The sequence below is a fragment of the Pan paniscus genome, chromosome 7, assembly GCF_029289425.2.
Source record: "Pan paniscus chromosome 7, NHGRI_mPanPan1-v2.0_pri, whole genome shotgun sequence".
NCBI lineage: Eukaryota > Metazoa > Chordata > Mammalia > Primates > Hominidae > Pan > Pan paniscus.
Genome location: NC_073256.2, coordinates 150,201,429 through 150,227,257, shown reverse-complemented (window position 1 = coordinate 150,227,257; position 25,829 = coordinate 150,201,429). Strand labels below are relative to the sequence as shown.

The 25,829-nt window shown below is 35.8% G+C and overlaps 1 protein-coding gene across 20 annotated transcripts in view; it reads right to left on the bottom strand.

The window, feature by feature from the left end:
• PHF20L1 (PHD finger protein 20 like 1) overlaps window positions 1-25,829 on the bottom strand; it is a 74,524-nt gene that overhangs the window by 8,730 nt on the left and 39,965 nt on the right. For all 20 annotated transcript variants that reach the window (XM_055116969.2, XM_034966625.3, XM_055116967.2 and 17 more), the window contains 8 exons: window positions 24,026-24,214; window positions 23,557-23,763; window positions 17,034-17,090; window positions 15,721-15,828; window positions 7,698-7,862; window positions 3,380-3,561; window positions 2,289-2,388; window positions 517-712 (listed from right to left, as the gene is read on the bottom strand). In XM_055116969.2, coding sequence (XP_054972944.1) covers window positions 517-712; window positions 2,289-2,388; window positions 3,380-3,561; window positions 7,698-7,862; window positions 15,721-15,828; window positions 17,034-17,090; window positions 23,557-23,763; window positions 24,026-24,214 — 1,204 coding nt within the window. The remainder of the gene's footprint in view (window positions 1-516; window positions 713-2,288; window positions 2,389-3,379; window positions 3,562-7,697; window positions 7,863-15,720; window positions 15,829-17,033; window positions 17,091-23,556; window positions 23,764-24,025; window positions 24,215-25,829) is intronic.

The following is a 25,829-nucleotide window of genomic DNA, read 5'->3' as shown; positions in this document are numbered from 1 at the left end:
GAATATACGGATACGTTCTTTAAAGACTTGTTTAAGAGAAAATTGTATGGGATGACTAACATATTTGGTGCACAGCAGAGAAGTGAATTCGGTTTCTAGGCTCCCTTCATCACCTTTAAATCAATCTTTATAAAAAAAAATACTCACCCTGCTTAGAATCTATTTCACTTGATAGCATTCCTGAAGGAGGACACAAGGTATAGGGTTCACCACAGCAACTGCACTTAATTTTGCACATACGGTAAGCATACAAAACAGTGGGACAGGAGCCAAAATGTGTTGAAATACTAGATGCCGTATCTACCTTTAACCACACCTACACATTCTAGAATAGACAGGAAGCACCAACGCATCCAAAAGGTTGTTAATCTTTCCTTATTTTTAAAAATGAAACTTTATTCAAATACCTGTTCTCTCCTCCAAACTGCTACTCTGGACCATCAAAAGGCCGACAGTGTTGGTTTGAATTAAAACGTCCACTGAAGTGTGACCCTCCCTTTGCTGCCCTTCACTTACTTTAGTATTCCAATCTTCAGCTGTAGCCCGTGTAGCACTTCTGTAACACCATAGACATCAGCAAGCAGATGATGTGTAGAAACTATCTTTTTGGCATTGAGATGAGAATAATTTTCTTTGAAAAATGATAACCCGCACATTCTCCCATTATTCAACCACTCCTTATCATAACGATATTTTGCACTCCACCTCTGACCTGCAGATGAAGTTGATATTAAATCACAGAGGATTGCACTTACTCGGATTTTTCATCAACTGCTAACCTACTAATGTTGCTCATTAAGCAAGGCAAGCTCTAGCACTAGGAGCAGATTCAAAAAGAGTGAGACAGCGTTCTGAGGAACTGGTGCAGGAAGAGCTCCTCCACACCTTCAGCGTTCCTGCCCACCCAGGAGAAGAAACACCATTAAGGACATGGTCAGTGGCAGATGACACTTGCAAAGGGAACCTTGAGTGTACCGCTTTCAATGTTTTGTAGTCATCATCTGTCCTCTAAAAAGGCTCAAAGGGCTGGATAAAAACTAAACAGGGGTTATTTCTCTCACTAACCTTTGTTCTGAACTGGATGAACCATAGAGTTCTAGTTGAGTGAATAGGAACCCTTCCCCCATGTCTGTGATTTCACAGAATCCTATGAAATTCCATATCCTTCATGTTAATATAAATTAGATCCTATTACAACCAGGTGTTTATTGCCTGTGTCCCATACTATACTACCAGCCAGTTGAAGGCATGGTTTAAATCAATCATCTCACCACAGTGGCAAATAGAAGCCATCCAGTAAATGCTTCTGAATAAATAACAAATGTCTACATTTGTTATTGAATAAATACAATGAATAATGAACACTATAAATGTTGGTGAATGAACAAATGTCTACATTCATATGGCTGTGAATAATTAATTCTCTTGCTTCTTACTGTGACTTTTTTGTGACTTATTGTGACTTTTTTCTTTTTTTCCAATAGTCATGGGACCAATTCACCACATGCCTATTATTTGAGAAAACCTAGTTATTTCCTGCCTGGAGGCTGAAGTTAAATTCAATATGCAGAATATGCTATCTGAAGATCCTCTCGCATAGAAGAAGGCACCAAGTAGACAGCATGGTGGATTGAGAGTCAAAAGGCATAGATTTCATCTCAGTCTGCCTCATCAGTAAAATAAAGGCATCACAGGTAGTGTTCTAAGACCCCACCTGCTCTACAATGAGTCGAATATGCAGAACTGCCAGGTCAGTAGCATGCAAGTTCATAATGCAGATCTACTCCGATTGCCACAAATAAGCCTAGCTAGAAATGGATACAGAGGAACAGACAGAGGCTAATTAATTCTTCTCCAGGAAAAAGTCACACCTCTTCCCTTCCAGTAGGATAGTAATTTTGTTGATAAATATATGCTAATGTATTTGTCTAAGTAATCAATGTGGAAAATAAAAATGTAACAGTGAAAAAATATTTTAAAATTTTAATACGGAAGTTGAGTCTAATTGACCAAGAAGTACAGTGAGTCCTCACTAAGGGTAATCAATAGGTTCTTGGAAACTGGCACACTGAATAATGAAATGAATTGTACTATAAGCTAATTGATACATACAAGTTACGTTCCTATGGCATATAGCATGCTGTTTCATTTGGAGTCACAGTTTCCAAGAACCTATCAATGACATCATGTGAGAACTTGCTGTAGTGGTGAACACAGCTGATACACTCTGGAATCCTGGAGGAGACAGAGAGGCATCCTGGCAATCAGCATGGCGCAGAAAGCCTTACCTGGTGGGTCCCGGCAGATATAGCAGATGTACTGCTCTGGAATGCTCTCCTCCAGCAGCCCCATGCACACGCTGTGTTGCCAACACAAGCACTCTTCACACTGCAGAAAACAGAGGAGTATTACAGTCACCCGATCCTCACTAGGAATAAGCTAGGAATAAGGATACATGCCCTTTCTTTGAATTGGCTGGCTTGGCTTCTTACTGCCACTATCAGTTTCATTCTTATTCGACACAACAAAATCAAGCCATGACTTAAGATGAATTTTATCTTTGAAATGGTCAACTACCTCACGAACTTTCTTTTGTTGCACCTATTAGAATATGCTTTGATCAAGTACTTAAGTCATAATTTCTCTAATTTAATTCCCACTGATATTTAGGCAATCATATCATAAAACTCTTAAAATAGTTTATTAAAATGCGGAAATTAGGGGAAAAAAAAAGTTGGTAGCAGTGTCTATACCAATGATCTCTTAAAGTACTACTACTGTGGTGAAGTTATAAATTCATAGTTCCCTCCATAAAACCACAGAAAAATGGGAGGAAAAAAGATTACTCTTTCTTCATGCTCTCAACTAACATCTCCAAATCTTCTGGCATCACAAAATTTGGGTTATGCTTTCCTTTTATCTTAAAGATATCTTTCCTACAAGAAGAAGTTGTTAACTCCTGCAACAAAATTTTTCCTTTAAGAATACTGGACATTTTTATGTTTTAATCACTGATAAGTGAAGGATGACTATAAATTATTATTATAATAATTAACACGAATGCAGATGAGGAAGAGAAAGGTTGCTGTAGCCTGCCCTTTCGTGTGAGGGCTTACCACCCTAATCACGCTAAAGAGTTTCAGTTTGAAGGCACTGAACTACATACCCTAGAAAAGGAAGAGAGATGCTAAAATAAGAACATTGTCTACTTTACTTAATGAGGAAATCTCCTAATCATTACTATGGGTATTTTCCACACAGTAAGTTAGAAACCACTATCTTCAGTAGTACAGTCAGTAAAGAAATAAAACACCGTGATGCATTTGCTGAGCACCTGAAACAACTAACTCATTATAGGGAAGAGAGGTTAACCAATTACCTGGATCATGAAGCCATTCTCCTCATCCATCTCACAAATACATCGCACAATTTCATTAAGAGCATCATCCTCATCCTGAGATTCCTCAAAATTGGTTGAATCAAAGTCCTGATTGTATTCATCCCCACTCAGAAGCAAACTCTCCGTTGAAGAATCATCTAGGAAGTCTACATCTGATAAGTCTAGAATATATACAAAAAAGTATACTTAGAACAACTTTTCTATTTTCATGTTATTTTTCATAAAGAAAGGAGCTATGAGAAGCGATCATAAGCTATTAAACATTTTAAAAAGGGGGGGCAAACAAATAAGAATACTATACTGTACTTGTCTCTGGACATGGAAACAAAAGATTTTTGAAGCTTAGGTAATTATGACTGCTTTACATCTTATAGTATACACTATTATAAGTAACTCAAAGTATCTTTTAGACTTCATGCTTACAGAATTTATGGCTAAGCCTGGTGTCAATAATTTAAATTTGCACAGTTTCCATACACTTTCACAAACATTATCCCTTCTGACCCTCATAAAAACCCTGTGTTGTCCCCTTGTGATTTCATAGTATCAGTGTGACACCACTGTCCGTGGACCTGGGGACAGGTGTGTGTAGTAAGCCCCCATTAGCCAGCACAAGCTGGCTCTAGCACACCACTGATTCTTCATTCTTTTTCTTCTTTCTTTTTTGGATTAATAAAGTGCTTTTTGAAAAATCACTTAAAAAAAAAAACTCTGAATTGTAGAGGACGGGTTTTATTGTTCATACTATAAACAACTTCAGAGAGGTAAAGGAGCTTGCCTAGGGTCTAAAATCAACAATAGCATTATTGACAGTATCAGCAGCATCAACTACTATAGCACTTAGTAAGCACAGAGTGCTATATTAAGCACTTTAAACATAGGATATATAACTTGCTTGAGAAACGCAGCCATGGAGTGGGAAAACCAACTGAATACCAGGAATGCCTGATTCTCAAGTCTGTGTTCTTAATGACTTTACCAGTATTTCTTAAAACCGGAACCGTGAGTTCCCCAAGGGATTTTTAAAATGTATTAATTTCGTCTTGGTAAAAATATTTTTTTAGATTAAGCATATCCTAGAAACAAGACTATATGGATGACTACTACATACAACTCAATTTACATGTCAGGTTTTAGGCATGTGTGTATAATAGTGACAATGCCAAAGCCTACCATTTTGCTCAGGTTACTGAGGAAAAGAAAATTGAGACAGACACGGGGGAATCTTTATTTATAACAATGGAAAGTAAATGATGATGGAACACTAAAATTTTTGCAGTAGTTTGGATGGAGAAATGTTAGGAAAACTGAGTCATCATGAGAAACAGAACATCGTATAATGCTGTGTGAGCTCCTGACAGAGGCTAATCAGCAGAGCACCTTCCTACCTCACATCCTATCCCCCAGCCACATTCTGAGTTATCTCTTCACTTGCTTATCATCTGTCTTCTCTTACTAGAATATCAGAATCCATGACAGCAAGAACTTTGCATTGTCGAATGCTACATCCCCAGTTATTAGAATGAGGCCTGATATATAATACAGCCACTCCAGAATGTTTGTAGAAGAACTAAGGAGAGAGTCAGAGAGAGAATATTTTCTTTTCAGACTTAATCAGATCGGACCGAAGTTGAACAGATTTGAACTTTAAAAATTCACGCTATTTATACTCTACATGTTTCACATGATTTAGTGTTTCCTCTATCAACTTCTAATCTTGCTTACTTTTTTCTTCATTCAATGTTTTTGAATGTTTTGTTGTTGATTAATGTTTTATAGAAAAATAAAGTTTTCTTCTCTTTGAAGTCACAGGGACATACGGAAGGAAGGTCAGCAGAAATAGATAATAAAGAAATATCTGAAAATATTCATGGAGCTAGTAAATCAACTAGATATGGAAAATCTAGTATGAACAGTATAACTTGTTTTAAAAGAACCTAAAGAGGAAAATTTCACCCATCCATAATCTTGCTGGCTTAAATCCAAATTTTCTTTTGGGCTTTCTCAAGTTCATTGGAATGTGGATAAAACAGTTTCAAACACTGTTGCAGCATATAAACAGTATTAAATGGGCCGGGCACAGCGGCTCACACCTCTAGTCCCAGCACTTTGGGAGGCCGTGGTGAGAGGATCACTTTAAGTTAGGAGTTTGAAACCAGCCTGTACAACAAAGCAAGCCCTCATCTCTACAAAAGCAAAAATAATTTGGTAGGCATGATGACCTGTGCTGGTAGTCTTAGCTACTCAGGAAGCTGAGGCAAGAGGATTGCTTGAGCCAAGGAGTTTGAGGCTGCAATGAACTACGATCGCACCAGTATTTCAGCCTAGGCAACAGAGCAAGATCTTGCCTCAATAAATAAATAAATAAAAATTAATTTGAAATTATATCATTGAAAGGAATTAGTGTATCTCACATATACTTGCATGGCAAAGATTACCAGTTTTATGGTGTTAGCAAATTTATCATATTCTCCACAAATCTAGTTTGAATAACTCCCAAGCATTAAACTTATGCTTAGCTGAGTTTTGGAAGTTGAGTAAAATGGATGACAGAGCTGAAAGTTATGTAAGAAGCAAATAAAAGTTCCCCCTTACGCTTGAATAGCCACCTAGACAATGGCTCCAACTGAGTGGCCACAAGAACAGCTGTTGCCTTCCAGCAACTACCCCTTAAATTGTCATTGCTATTTCCTGAGACAGCATTTTGCAAGTGTGGTTTCCTGATCAGCAACATTTATCATCACCTGGGAACTTGCTGGAACTCAGAAATTCTGAGGGTGAGGCCCAGAAATGCGTTTTAACACACTCTCTGGGCAGTTCTGACACACGCTAACATTGAGAATTTCTGGCCTAAGACCTTATTAATTTTCCTTTTCTTTCTCCTGACTTAATACTTGATCATAAGGGCAGGGCAGAGACTAAGAACAGAGAGTACACATCTATGGCTCTTTTCATGCTCTTTCAAGGGTTCTTGTTTCAGCACCACAACTAGCCTAGATATAACCCCTATTCTCCATCTTTCTATAGCAAGAGATAATCTTCAGATCTTGATGATTCACAGTAAGGATGTTCTTAATGTGATTATCAACCTCTGCTTCTCCATAGCATCACCTAGAAGTTGTATCTTGCCAGGATCCTTCCAGAAATCTCATTCAATTGTGCCTCATGGTAGGATCCATGATCAGTATAGTTTAGAAGAACCGCAGCAATGATTGTAAGGTTCACCGGGGGTGAAGAACCACTGAACCATGGGAAAAAGTAGACTTGTATTTGCTGGAAAAGGGTGGTGGTAACTTCTTTTTTAATCCCCTCCCATACCTCAAGGTTCTAAAAATAAAATCTCACAAGTGTCATGAGCTATAAAGGAAAGAAAATGCTTTCTCCATAACGAGCCAGGGAGGACTTAGACCTGGAAGCAAACGGTGCAAAAGCAAACATTTAACCTAGTATCCACCATCGAGGTCAGTCAGAAGAAAGAAAAAGGGAGGAAGTGAGCTCACTCACAAGGATCCTAGGTTGTACTTATGCTGAAGGCCCCGTCCCTTATTCCTCACTCTCTGACTCTGGTTGCTATTGCATTAGAGCTCTACTCTTACGCCACAGCCCTCAATGTCTACAGCTGGGATCTCTCTGCCTATTGCTTACAATATTGGAAGCAAGGTGAGAGTCTTCAACACTTTCCACTGTCAGGACTGGACCTGCAGGAAAGTCTAACAGATTTGAACTCCAGTGCTCCCTTCACTGCTGACGTGGCCTTCTGACTACCTAAGGGCACTTAGTTCCTGCCTGTGTTTAAATCAGTTGTCTGACTACATCTCAGGACTTTGGTTACAGATGTATCTGACCAGGAATTCAAAGTATACTTTTAAGATTACCATAAATATTTATTTAAGAAAGCATTATCTATGGAGTTAAGACAGACCTTGGTTAGAGTTTTAATTCTAACACTAGCTAAGCCGAAAAGCTACTTACCCTGTAAGTTTCGGCTTGTTTATATATCAAATGTGAATAATACCTACTGTGTCAGTTGATAGTGAAGAATATAAAAATATATGTGCAAAAACCTACAGAAGTATATACACTAGTAATATTTTCCTTATGATTCTCTTCCACCAATAAGTATAAAGCCAATTTAACTTTATATAAATTAAAAAGTAGCTCAAATTTCTCACATCAAGACTTTCATATTAGTTTAGCAAGTTTTTAAATCGCATGCTCTTAACAGAGTATGTTTTATTCTCAGTTACACATTTAGGAATTGTAAGTCTTGTTTTAACCATCACATGGTTACACATACTTTCACCACTAAGATCAACGGATAGAATTGCCCTTGGGTACTGATAGGTTGTAGTTTTCTCCGTAAACATGCTTCGTGAAGCCAGAGAACTCCCAGAAGATCGAGTTAGTGGAGAAGAGCACCTTTCCAAAAATTCGAGGGAACTGTCTTCATAGTCTGAATAGTCTGCAACATAAGATACAGAAAGAAATATTAATAAAGTGTCAGATAATTAAGGTCACTATAAAAATAACGAAAGTCATGTTTCAGGATACACCAAATAATCATGCTACCACTTTCGCTTCTCATCCATGAAAAGCTACATATGGATCTGATGAACTGGGTTTAGCAAGAACACTTGGGAAACAAATATACCCCAGACAATATATACATAGTAAACCTACTCATCTGACAAAGGGCTAATATCCAGAATCTACAGTGAACTCAAACAAATTTACAAGAAAAAAACAAACAACCCCATCAAAAAGTGGGCGAAGGACATGAACAGGCACTTCTCAAAAGAAGACATTTATGCAACCAAAAAACACATGAAAAAATGCTCATCATCACTGGCCATCAGAGAAATGCAAATCAAAACCACTATGAGATATCATCTCACACCAGTTAGAATGGCAATCATTAAAAAGTCAGGAAACAACAGGTGCTGGAGAGGATGTGGAGAAATAGGAAGACTTTTACACTGTTGGTGGGACTGTAAACTAGTTCAACCATTGTGGAAGTCAGTGTGGCGATTCCTCAGGGATCTAGAACTAGAAATACCATTTGACCCAGCCATCCCATTACTGGGTATATACCCAAATGACTATAAATCATGCTGCTATAAAGACACATGCACACGTATGTTTATTGCGGCATTATTCACAATAGCAAAGACTTGGAACCAACCCAAATGTCCAACAATGATAGACTGGATTAAGAAAATGTGGCACATATACACCATGGAATACTATGCAGCCATAAAAAATGATGAGTTCATATCCTTTGTAGGGACATGGATGAAATTGGAAACCATCATTCTCAGTAAACTATCGCAAGAACAAAAAACCAAACACCGCATATTCTCACTCATAGGTGGGAATTGAACAATGAGATCACATGGACACAGGAAGGGGAATATCATACTCTGGGGACTGTGGTGGGGAGGGGGGAGGGGGGAGGGATAGCATTGGGAGATATACCTAATGCTAGATGACGAGTTAGTGGGTGCAGCGCACCAGCATGGCACATGTATACATATGTAACTAACCTGCACAATGTGCACATGTACCCTAAAACTTAAAGTATAATAAAAAATAATAATAATAAAAAATAAATAAATAAATAAATAAGTAAATAAAAAAAATATATATATATATATATATACATAGTAGGGGGCACCAGGTTCTAACTGGTACCGGTAAACTTTTGTGAAGTACTATAGAGGTGAAAAAGGATTATTTCACATTTTCTCTCCATTATAATCACAACTATGTCTGCAGTAAAATATGCAAGATGACAACACATGGACACATGGGGAAGAACAACACACACTGGGGCCTGTGGGAAGTGGGGGAGAGCATCAGCAAGAACAGCTAATGCGTGCTGGGCTTAACACCTAGGTGATGGGTTGATCTGTGCAGCAAACCACCATGGCACACATTTACCTGTGTAACAAACCTGCACATCCTGTACATGTACCCCAGAACTTATTCGGTTGGTGCAAAAGTAATTGAGGTACTTTTGTACTAACCTAATAAAAGTTGAAGAGGAAAAAAAAAAGATATGCAAGATGGAAATTCACCTTTTTTCTTCCTCACAATTCGTAAAGAGGTTCTCCTGATGTCTGGCACACCAATTATACAGTGATAATCTGATCAATAAATTTTTCAAGTAATAAATCTCTGAAGGTAATTAACTAGTCCTGGAAGAACTCTGTAAAAATTCTGTTTTTCTCAGTTTTGTAATGAGTCCCACAGATGTGTGCAAGGGGAGAGGCCATATGCAGCTTACTGGAGAGTTGAGGGTATAGTAAGGGAAGGAAAAAAGGAGGTGGGGGTGTGATTCCAGGCATGTGGGAAGGCTCTGAAGCTGAAGAGTGCATGCCACATTTGGCAAGCTGTAAGACTGGCTGGAACACAGTGAATAAGGGAGAAACAAAGCTAGAGTGACAAGAGCCAGATTAGCTTTTTTTTTTTAAAGTTTTACCCTAATGCAATAAAAAGTCCTTCAATGCTTATGTGGAGGAGGAGCAAGATGTGACAGTTTCATTTCCAGAGGATCACTCTAGCTGTGGAATGGAGGATGGAATGCAGGAAGGCACACATAGAAGTGGGGGGACAGTTCAGAGGCTACAGCAGTAGTCCAGGAAAGAAATGTTGGTGGCTCAGAACTTGGGTGATGGCAAATAAGGGGAAGATTTTAAGGAAGATGGAGTGCTGTTATAGACTGGAGGCCGAGAGCTAAGATGGCATTATCAAGATTGATTTCCAGGTTTATGCGTGAGCAACAAGGCAACAAAAGTGGGTATGAGATGGGGCTGAAGAGTAAATGCAAGGTGGAGAAACCAGAGAAGAAACAGAAGTTTAGAAGAGGGCTCTGTAAGATGGGAAATCTTACACATTACCTACATGAACCTTAAGATGTGGGAAAGGGGGATGGCAGTGGTGAGAAATGCTAGATTAAGAAAGGCAGACATTCCCTCCATTTTAATAGAGGCTAAGAAGATGAATATTTTCATGTAAGCATGCAGATGTGGTAGATAGAGTATGAGCAAGTTCCCACCTGATGATGTCTGTCTTCTCAACTCTGTGAGGAAAAGGATGTCAAGTGACGCAGGTTAGGGAATACATGAGAGGTGGAAATGAGAGGTGGAAACGAGTGGGAAAAAGGAAAGACAGAGAGTGGAAAAGTGAGCTTATAAGAGACGCATTGGTCTGTACTAAGTATCCATTTGAAGGTGGCGGCTGTGGGAGGCAGAATAGTCTGCCAAAAATGTCTATGTTCTAAACCCTAGAACTTTTAAATAAGCTAAGATATGTGGAAAAGTGGAATTAAGGTTGCTAATCGGCTGACCTTACAACAGGGAGAGTATCCTGGATCATATGGGTGGGCTCAATGTAATGGCAAGGGTCCTTAAAAGTGAAAGGATGGAGGCAGAAGAGATGACGTGAGAGTGAAACAATATGAGAAAGACTGGACCACTGCTGACTTTGAAGATGGGAGCAGGACAAGAGCCAAGAAATGCAGAAGCCTCTGGAAACTAGAAGAGGCAAGAAAACAGACTGTCCCTAAGAGCCTCCAGAGAAAAATGGAGCCCTGTTGATACCTTGGTTTTAACCCAGAGAGACCCATTTTGGACTCCTGACCTCCAGAACTTTAAGATAATAAATACGTATTTTTTTAAACCACTGATGTGCAGTAATTTGCAACAGCAGCAATGGGAAACTTACACTCATCATCATAAATACCACGGCACAACCAACACCGATTGAGGGCTCTCTATGTGCCAAATGCAATTTTCAGTTCTTTATGTGTATTAACTCTTTTAATCCTCACAAGCATCTAATGAGGGAAGTAGGACTGCTAGTAAAGAATTGAGGCAAGACAGATGAAGCAAATTGCCGAAGAATATACAACTATCAATAGCAAAGCCAACATTCAAACCCAGGCAGCCTGACTATGGAAGCTACACTCTTAACAAATAAGTGATATCGGTGTATTTCAACATTTAAAGGGTGCACAAGCTGGCACGCTTGTTAAACCCCAGATTCCTGGGCCTCATCTCCAGTGCACTGGGAATGAAACACTCCCAGATGATGCTGATGCTGTCAGATTACAACAGTCTTTGGGCAGCACTACGCTATTCTGACTCCAGTGGCCTCACCATAAGCACAGTTTGCCCAACACCATATTACTTAGGCCCAGACATGGAAAGGGCATTTATTAAATGCCAGGTACTGTATCAAGTACTTTACAATGATTACTTTATTTAATTCGAATAATAAATCTGTGCAATAAAACTATCGATTACCATTTATTTTAGAAGAAAGGAAACTGGGATGTAGAGAATTTAAATAACCTGTCAAAGGTCGCTTAGCTATAAGTGTTACGGGCAGGATTTGAATCCCTACACTAAACCTTCAAGGCTGCCTTCTTATCAACTCCATTATATATTGTCCTTTCAGCAAAAGTAAAAGTAGAAGCAGAATCTGATTGTAAAAACAATGAAAGAAATCTCAATTTTGTACTAAAATAAAACATGGCTGATATTTAATAGGTAAAACTTGGCATTCTGCACCCTGTCTGTATTCCCCACTTCAATTCCCTCTGGCTATTATGAATAAAAGTCTGTTATGTTTCAAGGCTTAGATCAGAAGTAGTCTCCTACATAAAGTCCCTTCCTTGATCATGCCAACTTTTCTAGCTTAAGTATTTATTTTGTACCACTCTTACCACAAATATCAGACCTTCCTGGTAGAGATTTATGTATGCTTATCTCTCTTACCATATACTTCAATGACTTACAAGCTCCTCGAAGGAATCTTTTTTACTATGCAATGCTTTCAATTCTCTTTTCACTTCTAACTCTATTTCTTTTTAATCTCTGTATGCCTGCAGTATCCTTATATTTACAGACACATGAAAGACAGATGAAGTGATTTGCTCAAAGTAACAAAGCTAAAAACTGGCAAAGATGACACTCTTAAATCCCAACATGGTGACTTCTCAAACACACAAATTAAACACAATGTTAGTATTATGTCTTGTAAACCAATTATGTTAATCAAAACATATTTTAACCTACTACCTCATAAAATAAAAAACAACTAATCTAAATTATTACTTTGCATAACTGCATTAAAATAACAGGGACAAGAACTTAGTATGCCAATAAAAACAAGTAAAAACTTGTTGAAGAGAAGAATACACAGTTTGATAAACAGTATTTCAGGTATTAATAACATAGCATGGTGATTAGAGTTAAAAATTCAGACTTGTAAGTCAGACTGCTTGGATTTGAAATGAATCTGCTTTTCACCGCTAGCTAGCTATGAGAGCTGGAGAGCTCTCTTTCTCACTCTCTCAGTTAACTGTTGGTAAAATGGAGATAACAGATCCTATTGTAAAGGGTTAATATGAGGATTAAATGAAGAATAATATTTATAAAATGCTTAGTTTTGGGTACATAAGTACCAGCAGGATATATAAAATAATGTTGAGTGGTAAATAAAAGAAAGAATTTTGAAACTCCCTCATGGTGCTAACTGTAGACTAAAAAACATACTAGAAGCCTCATACAGTAATAATGTCAATTCTTTAACATTAAGATGTCTTTAAAATTTCAAAGTTACTTCAAATCCTGTATTTCCCGCTTAAAGACCACTCTTCTAATTTAACCATCTGGGGAAAAGTGCCATTTCTAAGATAAAGTAAATAGCTCAGAATAAATTCTCCTCAAATGCAACAATTAATCACAAAGATGACAGTGATTATCAAACTCAACACCTGCTGTTTATAAACAGCAATGTTTCTGTGCATCTTACTAGGACTCTATTTACAAAGTTAAGATTTTCATTTGTAAGCCTGATTTCAAAATGTAAACAAATATATAAGGTTTTCTTTTTCATTAAAAAATAAAAATATATACCATTTAAAGTACATTTTAATGGCTCTTTGTAAAGGGTTCCATAGTTAATGGCTGGTCACAATTCTAAGGTGAGGTTTTTTTGGCCATTTTTCCTCTATTAATCCTAATTGCTCTTCCTTCTCTCAAGTTACAATTTCCTGCCTTCTCTTAAGCTCTAGCCCTCATATTTTGCTGCCAAGTGTGGGCCCATTCTTATTTTGTTTTGTATCAGCTGCTGTTATCTTTTTCCCCACTTTCACAGGTATTTTGTATATAAGATTCTGTGTCTGCTACTAAATATTAGAACAGAACACAGTTTGTTGCTGTGCCGTAAGATAACCCTGAAATAGCTGGCCATTCCTGCACTGACAATGCAGGTCTCCATTGGAACACCTAAGCTAGGCAAATCCCCTCAGAGCCTTTGGTCAGGTGGGAGTTCATCTGGAAGTTTTATTTGCAGCCTGAGCTTCTCATTTCTGTATTGTGACATACCGCTCACAGAAGGGTATTCGGTAATCAAATGAGTTCACAGTGAGTAGTTTTTGTTTACCAAACTCCGGAGTTTCCTACCTCTACATCATTTCTAGCTTGAATTCCACAGTTATATATGAAGAGGTGATGGGGGGGTGGGCAGGAGGGAAAGGAGTGAGGAGCAAGGCACACACAGAAGTGCCCAGAAATGTTCAAGACTCTCTGGAAAGCCGTTTCAAGCTTTGAACCCCATTTTGATCCTGTATCTTCAAATTTACTCTGGCAGCTTTAGAATTCGAGAATGTGAAAATTTCACATTCTGTGGGAAAATTAAATGTTATTTTTGGACTATGGAGAGAGCTAAAATCTGAAGAATTTACCAACAATGATTACCAACCACAAAACTGCCCGGTTGGATTTGTATTTTTTAAAACTGGTTTCATTAAATGTCTAATAAATATGAAAAAAATGGGCATGACACAAAGAATATCAATAGCACAAAACACTTAGGTACTGATCATACAGTTTAAGAGAGTATCATCATTTTTGAAGGTCCCTTTGCACCATTTTCCAGTTTGAACTGATAATGGCCCTTCCCCACCTTAGAGGCAACCACTATCTTGAATTTTTGTTCATCATTCTCTAGTTTTTCTTTATGCTTTTCCCACACACAGTTGAATCTCTTAAAAATACACTGTTTAGTTTTAAAACTTTTTTATCTTTATATAAGTGAAATATTATGTTTTCTTCAGTTACTTGGTTTTTAGCTTACCATTTTGTTCCTGAGATTCTGTAGCTGTAATTCATTTATTTATTCCACTGAAGGAATGCATGACTTTTGATGGAGAGCTGGGCTGCTCCCAGTGCTGCTGTGAACACTCTCATATTTGATGCACCGTGTGAATTTCCTCACGGGTTTTTAGGCCACTTGGCACACACATCGTCACCTTACTCCCTGGTCCCCATCTGTTTCCCACAGTAGTTGTGTAGTTGCCTTCATTTCCTCAGCAGCATCTGCTATTACCTACCTGGTTAGTTGTGCCAATACAGCACGTCTGAAACAGACTTCACTATGTTTTAACAATTGCGTTTCATCTAATTTTCTGATACAATTTTGCATACCAATCCTATGTGGTCATATCCTTTTAACACATTGTTAGATTTAATTTCATAACATTTATTTATGGATTTTGGATCTATGTCCACAAGTAAGAAGAGTTTGTGGCTGTGCTTTCCCACATTATTCTCTCCTGATTTTGATAGCAAAGTTACTTAAATCATTTAAAATAAATTTGGAGTTGTGTTCATTCTTAGGGGTGCCATAAGAAATTACCATAAATTTAGTGGCTTAAAACAACAGAAATTTATTCTCTCAAAGTTCTGAAGGCTGGAAGTCCAAAATCAGGGCTTGACAAGGAAGTGCTCCCTCTGGAAGCCCCCAGGGCCAAATCCTTCCTTGCCTCTTGCAGCTTCTGGTTCCTCTGGCTCCTTGGCTTGGGGCTGCATCCCTCTGATTTCTGCTCCATCTTCACATGGCCTTTGCTGATACCAAATTCTGTTGGTTTCTCAAATTCTTCTAAAAATATCTATTTCACTCTCATTCTTGAAAGCTAACTTAAGGAACTCTACAATTCTAGACTGAGAATAATTACTTGAGCATGCTAAAGGGTGCTTGGTCAGGGCATCTCAGGGCATCGAGTCTACCATAATGCTGGAAGGAAAAATGTCTAATCAGTTGCAACAATGAAAGGCCAGAGTGCAACAATTATAGGCCAGAGTGAAACAGAGTAGTATATTTTTGAAATTTCATGTCAAAGGAAAGCTACAGAAACCTTTCAGTTCTCAACACGGGGATCGTGTCATGACTCCATTTTGTAAAAGAAAAGGGGAATCAAAGGAAACTTCAAATTTTAAAAAAAGAGGGAATAATCATCTCAGTGTACTTACCATGTTGCTTAGATTTCTTTTTCTTTTTTTTCTTCTTCTTCTGTTTTGGTTTGTAGTGATCTTTGTCTCTCTTCTCTCTTCTTTCCTTATCTTTTTCTTTTCTCTTACCTAAAAGATAAAAGTGAATACTTTAGCAATCACGACTGATCCTGAGTTGTTCCTTTGTGGTTAACCTAAAAGCAGCATTTATGTTTTAATCAGCTATTCCAGTCACCTGCCCAGAGTGGATGGGTTCAATTAAACTGTTCATGTCATGACTCTGGAAGTCCTGATAAGCTTATTGGACTATAAGAGGGGATCTTCATTAGCAGTGCTGAGAAATCCCAACTCCTGATACCTTAAAGTTAACACAGACAGTAGTTAAAACCTTCAATGAGTAATATTCTCAATTTCCTGATGTGGTAAGAAGTTAAACTCCATAATTTACAAAGGACCTGAATGAAGAGACTCAGCATTTCCATATGTAATTTAATGAGAGAATAAATTAGGAGATTTAAAAAAAAAAAAAACCTGATGGACTTTTTGCTTTGGATAAGCTTTAAAAATAATTAAATCAATTCATAAACAACTCCTCCAGTCTTTATTTACATTCTTTGTGTGTTTAACAATGAAGGCTAAGAACACGAGGAAAAAAATATATATTTCATTAAACTAATTTTTCCAAAATTGTAAAGCATTCTTTTCCCCAATCATACGTACTTAAAAAAATAAATATTAGAGCAGTATCCTACATTTCAAATTAAATCATCACACATATCCTACTAGCTATTGCTCCAACTCACAATGGTTTAGCCTATAATTTATCCAACGTATTTGACCAACTTTCAGTGATTCAAGCTCCAGTTAACTAATCTACAGTATATTTAAGACTATCATCCATTATTTTGTGACTTTTAGTCATTACAGCACAGAAAATACTATAGCAGAAAACTCAATAACATTTTTATAAACTATAATGAAGAAGAAAGTGTGAAAAAATTACTATTTTAATCTATCATCCATTCTCTAAAGTCTCAACAATATTAAATCGAGGTCTATTTTTGAATAGCCATAATTTTGACTAGGGATGATCATAAACACAAAAGTTCCTTTGGAGAAAGCAAGAGACTCTCTTGACAAAAAAGTTACATATAAAACAAGATACGTGTTTAATAAATCATGTATCTGGAGCTGACTAACACTAGTAAGAACTAAAACAGATGATCACTTACACCTAAGGTAGCATTAACTGGTAAAGAGTAAGGGGCAGACTATGTCCTCCCTCTCTGTCAAGCTTTATAGTCTTTTGCTTAAAGATTACTTTCTGTTCATACCAAATGCTGTTGAGCTTTTGTCTTCCAATTTCACTTTTTTTTCTGTTTTCGATATTCCTGTGGGTTAGGGGAAAAATATGTAAGTTTAATCAGAAAAATTTAAAAGTATGGGACAATATTTTACATTACAATTGCTCATAAAACTCTATGTAAGACTCTTTTTCTCCTAACGGTCTACATGTTTTACTGCCTGAACTGGTAACAAAGCGGTGAGATTTCTTACCTTAAAAAACAACCAAAACAATAAATTAAATGTGATTTTTGTTATTCAAACTACTCAGGTTCAACATCTGGTTCCACCACTTACTAGCTCTGTGGCCTTGAGGACATCATTTAATGCCTCTGTGCTTCTGTTTCCTTATCTGTCAAACAGGAATAAGTCTGTATACCTCATGCAGTTATAAGGATTATGTGAGTCAAAATATGGAAGATGTCTAGTCCAAAGACTGGTAAATATGTAATTTTTTTCATTTTCTCCTTTGTGGTAGGGTAATAATTTGACACTACACTATTTCCAGAAATAGCATAAATATGGGTCTAACCATAAAGAAAAAGTTAACTGTACTAGGCCATCAGTAAAGGTCTACTCTAGCACCACAGCCTTTGGCAATCCAAAAGATACTGAAATTCATCTGAGTAGTAGTTCCAGGTACCATTTCTACTTCTGTGACAGTTATGACATGAATGCTATCTGGATTATCCAAATGAAATATTAAACTCCATATTAGAGCATACTGGTTTTCAACAATCTGTACACATTTTTAAAACTAACATTTAAGCTCTTGTGCCTAAAACAAACTTGTACCTTTCAACTCCATCATGAATGCACTGTTAGGTAATGATAATAGCCAAAATAAAACTGTTCTGCAAACCACTTTTGTTCTATATATAAATGTAAAATACAAAGACATACTTATACATTAAAATATTCAATCTCAATAAATATTCCAATAAAACATAGGTATTATTAATAGTCCAAAATTCATTTTTAAACCAATATTGCACTTTTAATTACTGTGCAGCTGACACAGGTACATTTAATCAATTCATATTCAACCATTCCCAATGCTAATATCTATTTGTGGCTAGTGTTCATCTAAGAAAAATACTACAGTACATTTAAAATACAATTTTAGTCTATTAAATTATGCTTTAATGTCACCATTTACCAGTTTAATTTTTTAAGATCATTCTACAACAGTATCAAAAAATCTGACATTTCATTCATCTTACTTCAAATATTTTCTATCATTTAAATATAATAAAAATATAAAAATACCACTCACATCAAGTGCCAATAAGGCTCTAGCAAGTAAGTTTAAACCTAAATAAGAATACCAATAATCTCCATTTGTTATGACAGAAAAAATGAAAGGGATATCACAGCAAAGAGAAATACAATTAAATTTTCTTATTAGCAAGACTGTTGAAGAAATGCATCCCTTCTGTTTACTACTTGCTGCACTATTAGAACTTTATAAATTTGATGCAATTTCCTTGAAAACAATAAAGCATTTACAATGCAAACCATGAGGCATGTGCTTTCCAAATCCTCAGTGGTAGTACAGATACATTCAGATATATTGCTAACAGTGATCATTGCCTCTTAGGTTCTTACATCTCTGGAGCACTGGATCTCTAGGGAAAAGGTGGAACAATGATGTTTAGAATCTCCTGGAGTGGGGACAGGGAGTCAGATTAAAGGAACTGCCTTACTAGGCTACTTTTACTGAATGGAATGTTTGCACCCGTTAGGTACTTGGAAGACAAATAAAACACTTATGAACCACTGCACCAGAAACACGGAAGTTAACACAGCAGAAGAGATGCAGTCATTCCCAGAGTGGGGTCCAGAGAGTCAGTTCGAGATACTGTTTTTACTTGTTCTAGTGGTTCCCAAACCTTTCGATTTCATAAATGATAAAATTTCAAAAGTAAAACTGGGAGACTCATAAAGGGTTGTCGATGTTTTACTCAAGTAAGGATATTAAAATAAATATTCATATATGCAACGGCAGGACTTTAAAAAATACTTACACACAAACAGGAAAACAAAAGAGACCATTCCAGAAGTCAACAAGAAAAATAAGTTTAGTTTTACAAGAAGTTCATGATCTCGTCCTTATTTTACCACGTGCTAGAATTTGGTGACCAAAGTACCAGAACATTAGTTTGTAGAATAGTAATCTTTAAACTAAATTTTAGCAACAGAACATTAAAAAAAAATTATCTGGCAGCTGAATACAAAATGCAGCAACAAAAACCAAAACACAAATGGAGCTACTCTAGTTAGAGTCAGAGAGGCAGATCTCTGAACCATGCCTGCCTGCACACAACTCAAAAAACTAGTAATGTAGAGTGATTTCTCAAGCCTCTTCTGGTATGCTAAACATTACAGATTCTTCTGAATAAAAAGAGAGGCAATCCCTGAGACTCTCCATAGAAACCCCAGGCTCTGTAGAAGCCATGAACATTTGGTATGAGGGTGGAGGCAACAGAGTCTCCAGTTGTAGTTTTGTTTTGAACGAATCTGGAAAATAAATTGAAAAACAATTTAAAACAAAAAGACTTTTAAATAGTAAATGTAAAGTTGATGTGAGATGTTGGAATAAAAATGAAGGCCATTTCAAAACCCACCACAGGCAGATGAGGTAGAACTGACAACATGCTTTTTTGCCATACTTAGACCAACCCCATGACCTACTTCTGTTTTTCACTGGTGATAAAATGGATTATATTAACCAATCGATAATATAATTCATGAACACTCTACAGAATATTCACTAAGAAGAGTCCAACTATCTCATCTATGATAGTATCATAGTATCTATGTAAGTATCTATGTAATAAGTAAATACATTTACTTGCATCTACATTTCATTCAAAAACTAAGATGACTTTGAATGACACTGAAGCAAAGCCTGATGCATTTCATCGAATGCTACCCGAAAACTCAGGGGACCTGCTCATGGACATCCTGACGTTACATAAATGTACACTCTGCATGGCCACGTCAAGCCAACATTCCTATCCATGCTAACTAAGACATGCTGCAATAAAACAGGAAAATGCTCCTTGAAACTTATTTACTAATTTGCTAAAAAATAAAAAAAAATGAAGATGTGTTACTAAAGGTATTTCTTTTAATACAAGAATAACTTTTTAAAATGGCTCAAAATTATAGGCATACAACCTACTAATGCCAATTTTGTATTCACAGTGGTTACAAACAATAAGTTATCATCTCTAAGGCTATCTTAATTGACGTTTTTAAGCAAAAATAATCCTACATCATAATCTTTTTTTGGAATAAACATAGACTCTATCAAATGCCTGATTAATGATAAGTAAAACATCAACATTGTAGAGCCAAAAGTGACCACAGACATCATCTACTATAATCTCATCATATAGATGAAAAACTGAGTTTCAAGGAAGCAGGAAGAGAAGGCAGATGGTTTGTCTCTCCAGAGTTTTTAAGAGGCTCTACCAGAGGCCTCTTGGGGCAATCTTTTGTTCCTTTACACCCAAGAGTACTTTACACCTATTCAGGCACTTACATCTTGCTTTAAATATTTGTATTTCAGTTATTAGCTTTGTGTCCCTTCTAGACTCTAAGTTTCCAGAAGGCAGATTCCATATCTGTTCACACTGTGCTTCCCACCTAAAGAGAATTGTGTTGACAAGGGGCAATAGATAACTGTTGGCCCAAGGTGCCTGTGAGAACCTGAACCAAGAGTATTTTTCAAAAGACCACTTTTCAAAAAACTTGATTTACTCTATCCTCCCAGATACTAACAGAATTAAGATTTTCTGAGGCTGTATCCTTATCTAAAATTGGCTGGCTCTGTGAGAAAGCATCCTGATAGTAAAATAAAAACAAAGGCATCAATTTTTACAAAGATACCAATTACTTGTTTGGTAATGTAGGCAGCAATAGCATTCTTAACAGTGGCTAGACATGTGGGCATCCACCCCAGCAGAAGAACATAGAGAGATTATTACAAGTTCATTATCTCTACTGGAAAACAATTAAGAAAAGTTGTATATAATAATTGGACTATCTGCAAATCTCATCAATCCTTCAGCATCAAATGCTAAACTCAACAGTGTGAATTTATCTTGCTCCCCCAAAAGTAAAAACCTAACCACGTTGAACAATTTCACAGTTAGCAACTAACACCCTCATCATTCTAAACTCCCCAAGAGTTTCAATTTGACAAAAATAACTCAGAAAATGTCTCTGACGAACTGTAAAGAATGTTTTCAATTATCAGTTTTAAAATTCAACAGTAAGAAAATTTACTTTTATAACTAATATGGACACCAACAAAACATACATGTGTGTATGAGTATGTGCATATATGTACATATGTATCAGAGAAATAAAAACATAAAAACCTGGCACTTTGGCTCTAGATGTAAAAGGACTTGGGGAACAGACAGAAGCATAACAAATACCGCGAAATAGTCAAGAGAGGGTGAATAACAAAAAGGTTAAGGAGAAAAGCATAGAGACCACCGAGAATTTCAATGCACGTGGGACAGGCACACAAGGTTGTAATCAAAAGGTGTTCAGTCAGAACATGACCTAAATTGCACTACTTTCCTCAAAAACTAAAAATTAAGAGGTCACAGAAACAAATGAGAATTTCACCTCCCTCTATTCAAATACTGTGTTCAACCCTCTAATAAATCTTCAGTAATTAACAATTAAAACTATGCATTTCCTTGCTATAATCAATTAAAGTTGACAGGTACTGTACTATTAAGCTCATCATATCCAGATAATCCTTACTCTTCCACAAATTCAAATTATAGCTAAACTCCTCTCTACCTTTTACTTTCCCAGAAAACGATCTTACTTATTTTACTTTTCCAATAGTTACTGCTAATATTTAAAAAGGGAAAGAATATTCGTGTGCCTTCCTCTAAAGTAGTCAGCCATATTGCCACAAATATGCTAGAAATTGTGAAAAGAGGAAGTTAATAATCTGGTTAGAAGCAAAATCATCGAAGTCAAGGACTTCCATGCACAATCACTACATTGATATTTTATGATATATAATCTGTTAATGTAAGACTCTTAGTTATTACACAGTTACTTATATTGGCCTATATTTCAATATTGTTACAAATATTAGAATACTTTTAAAGAAAAATGTAAATATTTTCACATGTACATTTGAAAATAATTTTCCCAATGTATATACAACCTTATAACTTTAACATATTTTTCATATATTCAGTACGGTAACAAATTCCAGATCGTTAAAGAACTGAATAAGACCTTTATCAAAAAAGTATCTCAATGGGTCAATGACAATTTGGAAATCTTGTGGAAAAGTGGAAAAGAAAAACTAATTATCTTAAGGAAAGACCAAGAGTCAAAAGACAATAGATCTGATTTGAGAAACTACAGGAAATGTTTCAAAATCTACAAATATTCACATTTGGGTATTGTTTTATTTTTTTTAAACATGATAAAGAATTATCATGTACAAAGTAACTTCAACCTTTATATAAAGATAAAAATTAATAAAAATAAGTATATGTCTCTTATGTTACTTCAATCATTTTATTTCAATACATGCCATCACCAGAAAAGAATACGTTTCATTTTATGCTTCATCCAAAAAATGGATAAAATGGTTTCAGGGAAGACGCCTGTAAACACAATGATCACCAACACCCTTGGTAACGAATCAACAAACTGCCTTATGTTTTTCTCCAACTCACAACAAACTAAATTCAGACTTCCTTCAAACATCTAATTCCAACAGTAATTTACCAGAAGTGCATTTGTAACTAGTATTGGCCTTTTTATTTTATGTGTATTCTAGATCAGGTTATAATTCTTAAAAACTTCTAAATAAAACAATGCACCCACATAAGGGAAACATGAATAGATATTATTATATTTAAAATATCAGCTTGGTAAAATACACATCCAAATGCTTTTGAACTACAATAAATATCACAAAATCATGCAAAAAATGTGTTATTAAGGATGGCTGATTTTACATATTGCACTCCTCAAATAACTTTACAGCAAATTTAATTCTATTTGGAGGATTCTGCCCCAAAATATGGAATTATATTTAAGATATAGGCATATAGCTCAGTGTTTCTTAAATATTAAATTCTATCAAAATCCTTAAACCAAAGTACTGATCCCATTAAGTATTTCCCAGCTTCAAAAGTAAGAATTCCTGTAATTATACTTGGCTCTAATAATTTATATTTAGTAGAAATAAGGATATATAAAAAAGAAGCAGGGAGAAGGAAATAGATCAAGTGACAAGGTTAAGAAGCATGTATGTCCAGGGAATATGATTGTAAAATGATCACACAAAAGACCTTTAAAACAGAGAAGAAACTCTCCTATAAATGTTAAAGTATTTATGAAAAGGAATTATATAGGAATCAAAATAATGTAGTTAAACCTCAAAATGTTTATACCTAATAACTGCAAGCCTAGATACTTTTCTACTTATAGGAGCCTTTATTTTTTTTCTTTTACCTGCTGCTGCTGGAGCTCCTCTTCCATCAGCTATTGCTTTGGAAGAAGGATTTGGAAGCATCTGTGTATCCTCTTTTTCTGCCCTGGGACATTCATTATGGTAAGAGGAATCTGAGGCTACCGGTGCTGTAACTTCTGAACCACGACTTAAGTCAAGAGGGAGACAGGGTCCCAGCTTCTCAAGTGGCAAATGTGCAACATCAGGCACTACACAAAATAAAGAGTGTAATGTAATATTAACACAGATAAAATGGCTCAGTTACTATCACTGTGAATTAAAGTGTTACATAATTTAAACAGTGCCTGGCACAAAGAAGGCACTCAAGAAATATTTGTAGAATAAGTGAAGTGCTTATAACTCCAGAAGATATAAGAGCAGAAATATCTTAATATTTTAATAATCTTTATCTCTTAGTTTTTTCTTTATCTTCTTTTATGTTTGGTTCTATAGGAAATCAATATACATTACCCTCTGATACTGAAGATTCTTGCTGATTTTGAGAACTGATGGAGAATACTTTCCCATCAGTGGCTGGAGAGGGAGAAGAAACCTTTTCTACAGAATCATCAGGCATGGGTAAGGTGGCTAAACGCTGAGATCTTCTTCTCCGCTCACTATGCTTGAAAGGTCTAGGGGGATTCACAGGCTGTGGAGGACCTAGAAAAAGATCTTCAATGTTCACGAAGCAGATACATACCAGGAGCATCTTACAATATTTAAGGAGATAAATGGGAAAAAATGATTTATATTCTTCCCTCTGATGTTGTTCTAAGATATCCACAAGGAATGGCATGTTCCAAAGGTAATCAAAGGCAAAAATTGTGCCCTCATTCAAAATGAGTCAATCAAAAATTGTAAACTCTACACTCTACTAGAACTAAAAGGAAATAAAATGGAACATTAATTTCAAGTAGCTCCCCCAAGTGACAGACTACAGTTAATTTCTCTAATTGCAGATTGTTGTGTAAATTGCCATTTTTCCTTCGGGAAAATAGTCTCTTTACAGCAAAAGATAAGGAAAAAAAAATATATATATATATATTCCTTTTGCTACATTGCAAATCTAGAAACTCGAAGGGAAAAAAAGGCAGGGACAAAGATGATACAACATTATAGAGTTAGTGATTTACTTTACGCTAATGTAAATAATTTTATCCCATCATCATCCCCCCAAATGGAGTTTTACAAACATGTCTGGGCCTGATTCATTAAAAAAAAAAAATGAACAAAAACAACTTTGTATACTTATTGTGAGCAAATAATGAGGATATTTAAGATTATGACATTGTGTACTTGTGTTTTTTAACAACTTGGTAAGTAATTTAGGCATCTTCTAGCAATATAATATAAATATTTGGAAATGTCTCTCACACTTTTAGATATCTTCTTTCTACATGGCATACAAACACATTTGACTAGAATAGGCAAGATTATATATGCCAATATATTCATGTTAATTTAGAAAGAGGAAATAAGAACAGTCTAAAGACATTGATGTCTGGGTATTTAAGAGTAATTTTACAATCAAAACGAAAAAGACATGCTGATAACTTAAAAATATGAAAGAATAAAATTTAATTGCTATAATATTGTGGTTATAATACCAAGATATAATTTCCAAAATAAAATGTTTATTAATGTCATATGACATTCCAGTGACTACTACTACACTATTTCATGATAAATGCCATATTGAAATGAAGCTTATTAGGAAAACAATTGAATTATGTTCCCATTCTTTCCACCTATTAAAAAGAAAAAGCAAAACCTGATCAAAATGAAAAAATGATTCAGTAGAAAATATGGCAACTGAAGGAAAATAGGTTAATATGTTTGATAAAAGTCTTCTGAATGCCAACATCTTTGATTATTCTGGAAGACACAATATGGAATAAGGAAACATGTCATATTCACTCAACTGATCATGTATTTCATTTTTTGCATAAAGAGCAAAAAAAAACATCATTTACCAACTGACTTTTCAAATAACTGTTATTCATGTCTCCAACTTAGGATACTAAACTAATATGAGAAACTCAGGGTCAACACAAATCTTGTATTATTTATATATACAGATATATAGGGAGATAGATAGATATACCCATGTGAAAGGTGTTTTCGAAAAAGACTGCGTTAACTCTTGAAAAATTAGAAGTACTGAAACAGTAAAATCTTTAAAAATACAATCATGGGGGCATTTTTTTTTTCATTAAAAAGATTAAACTGAAGTCTAGACTATAAATATTATAATAAGAATGAATAAAATGTATTG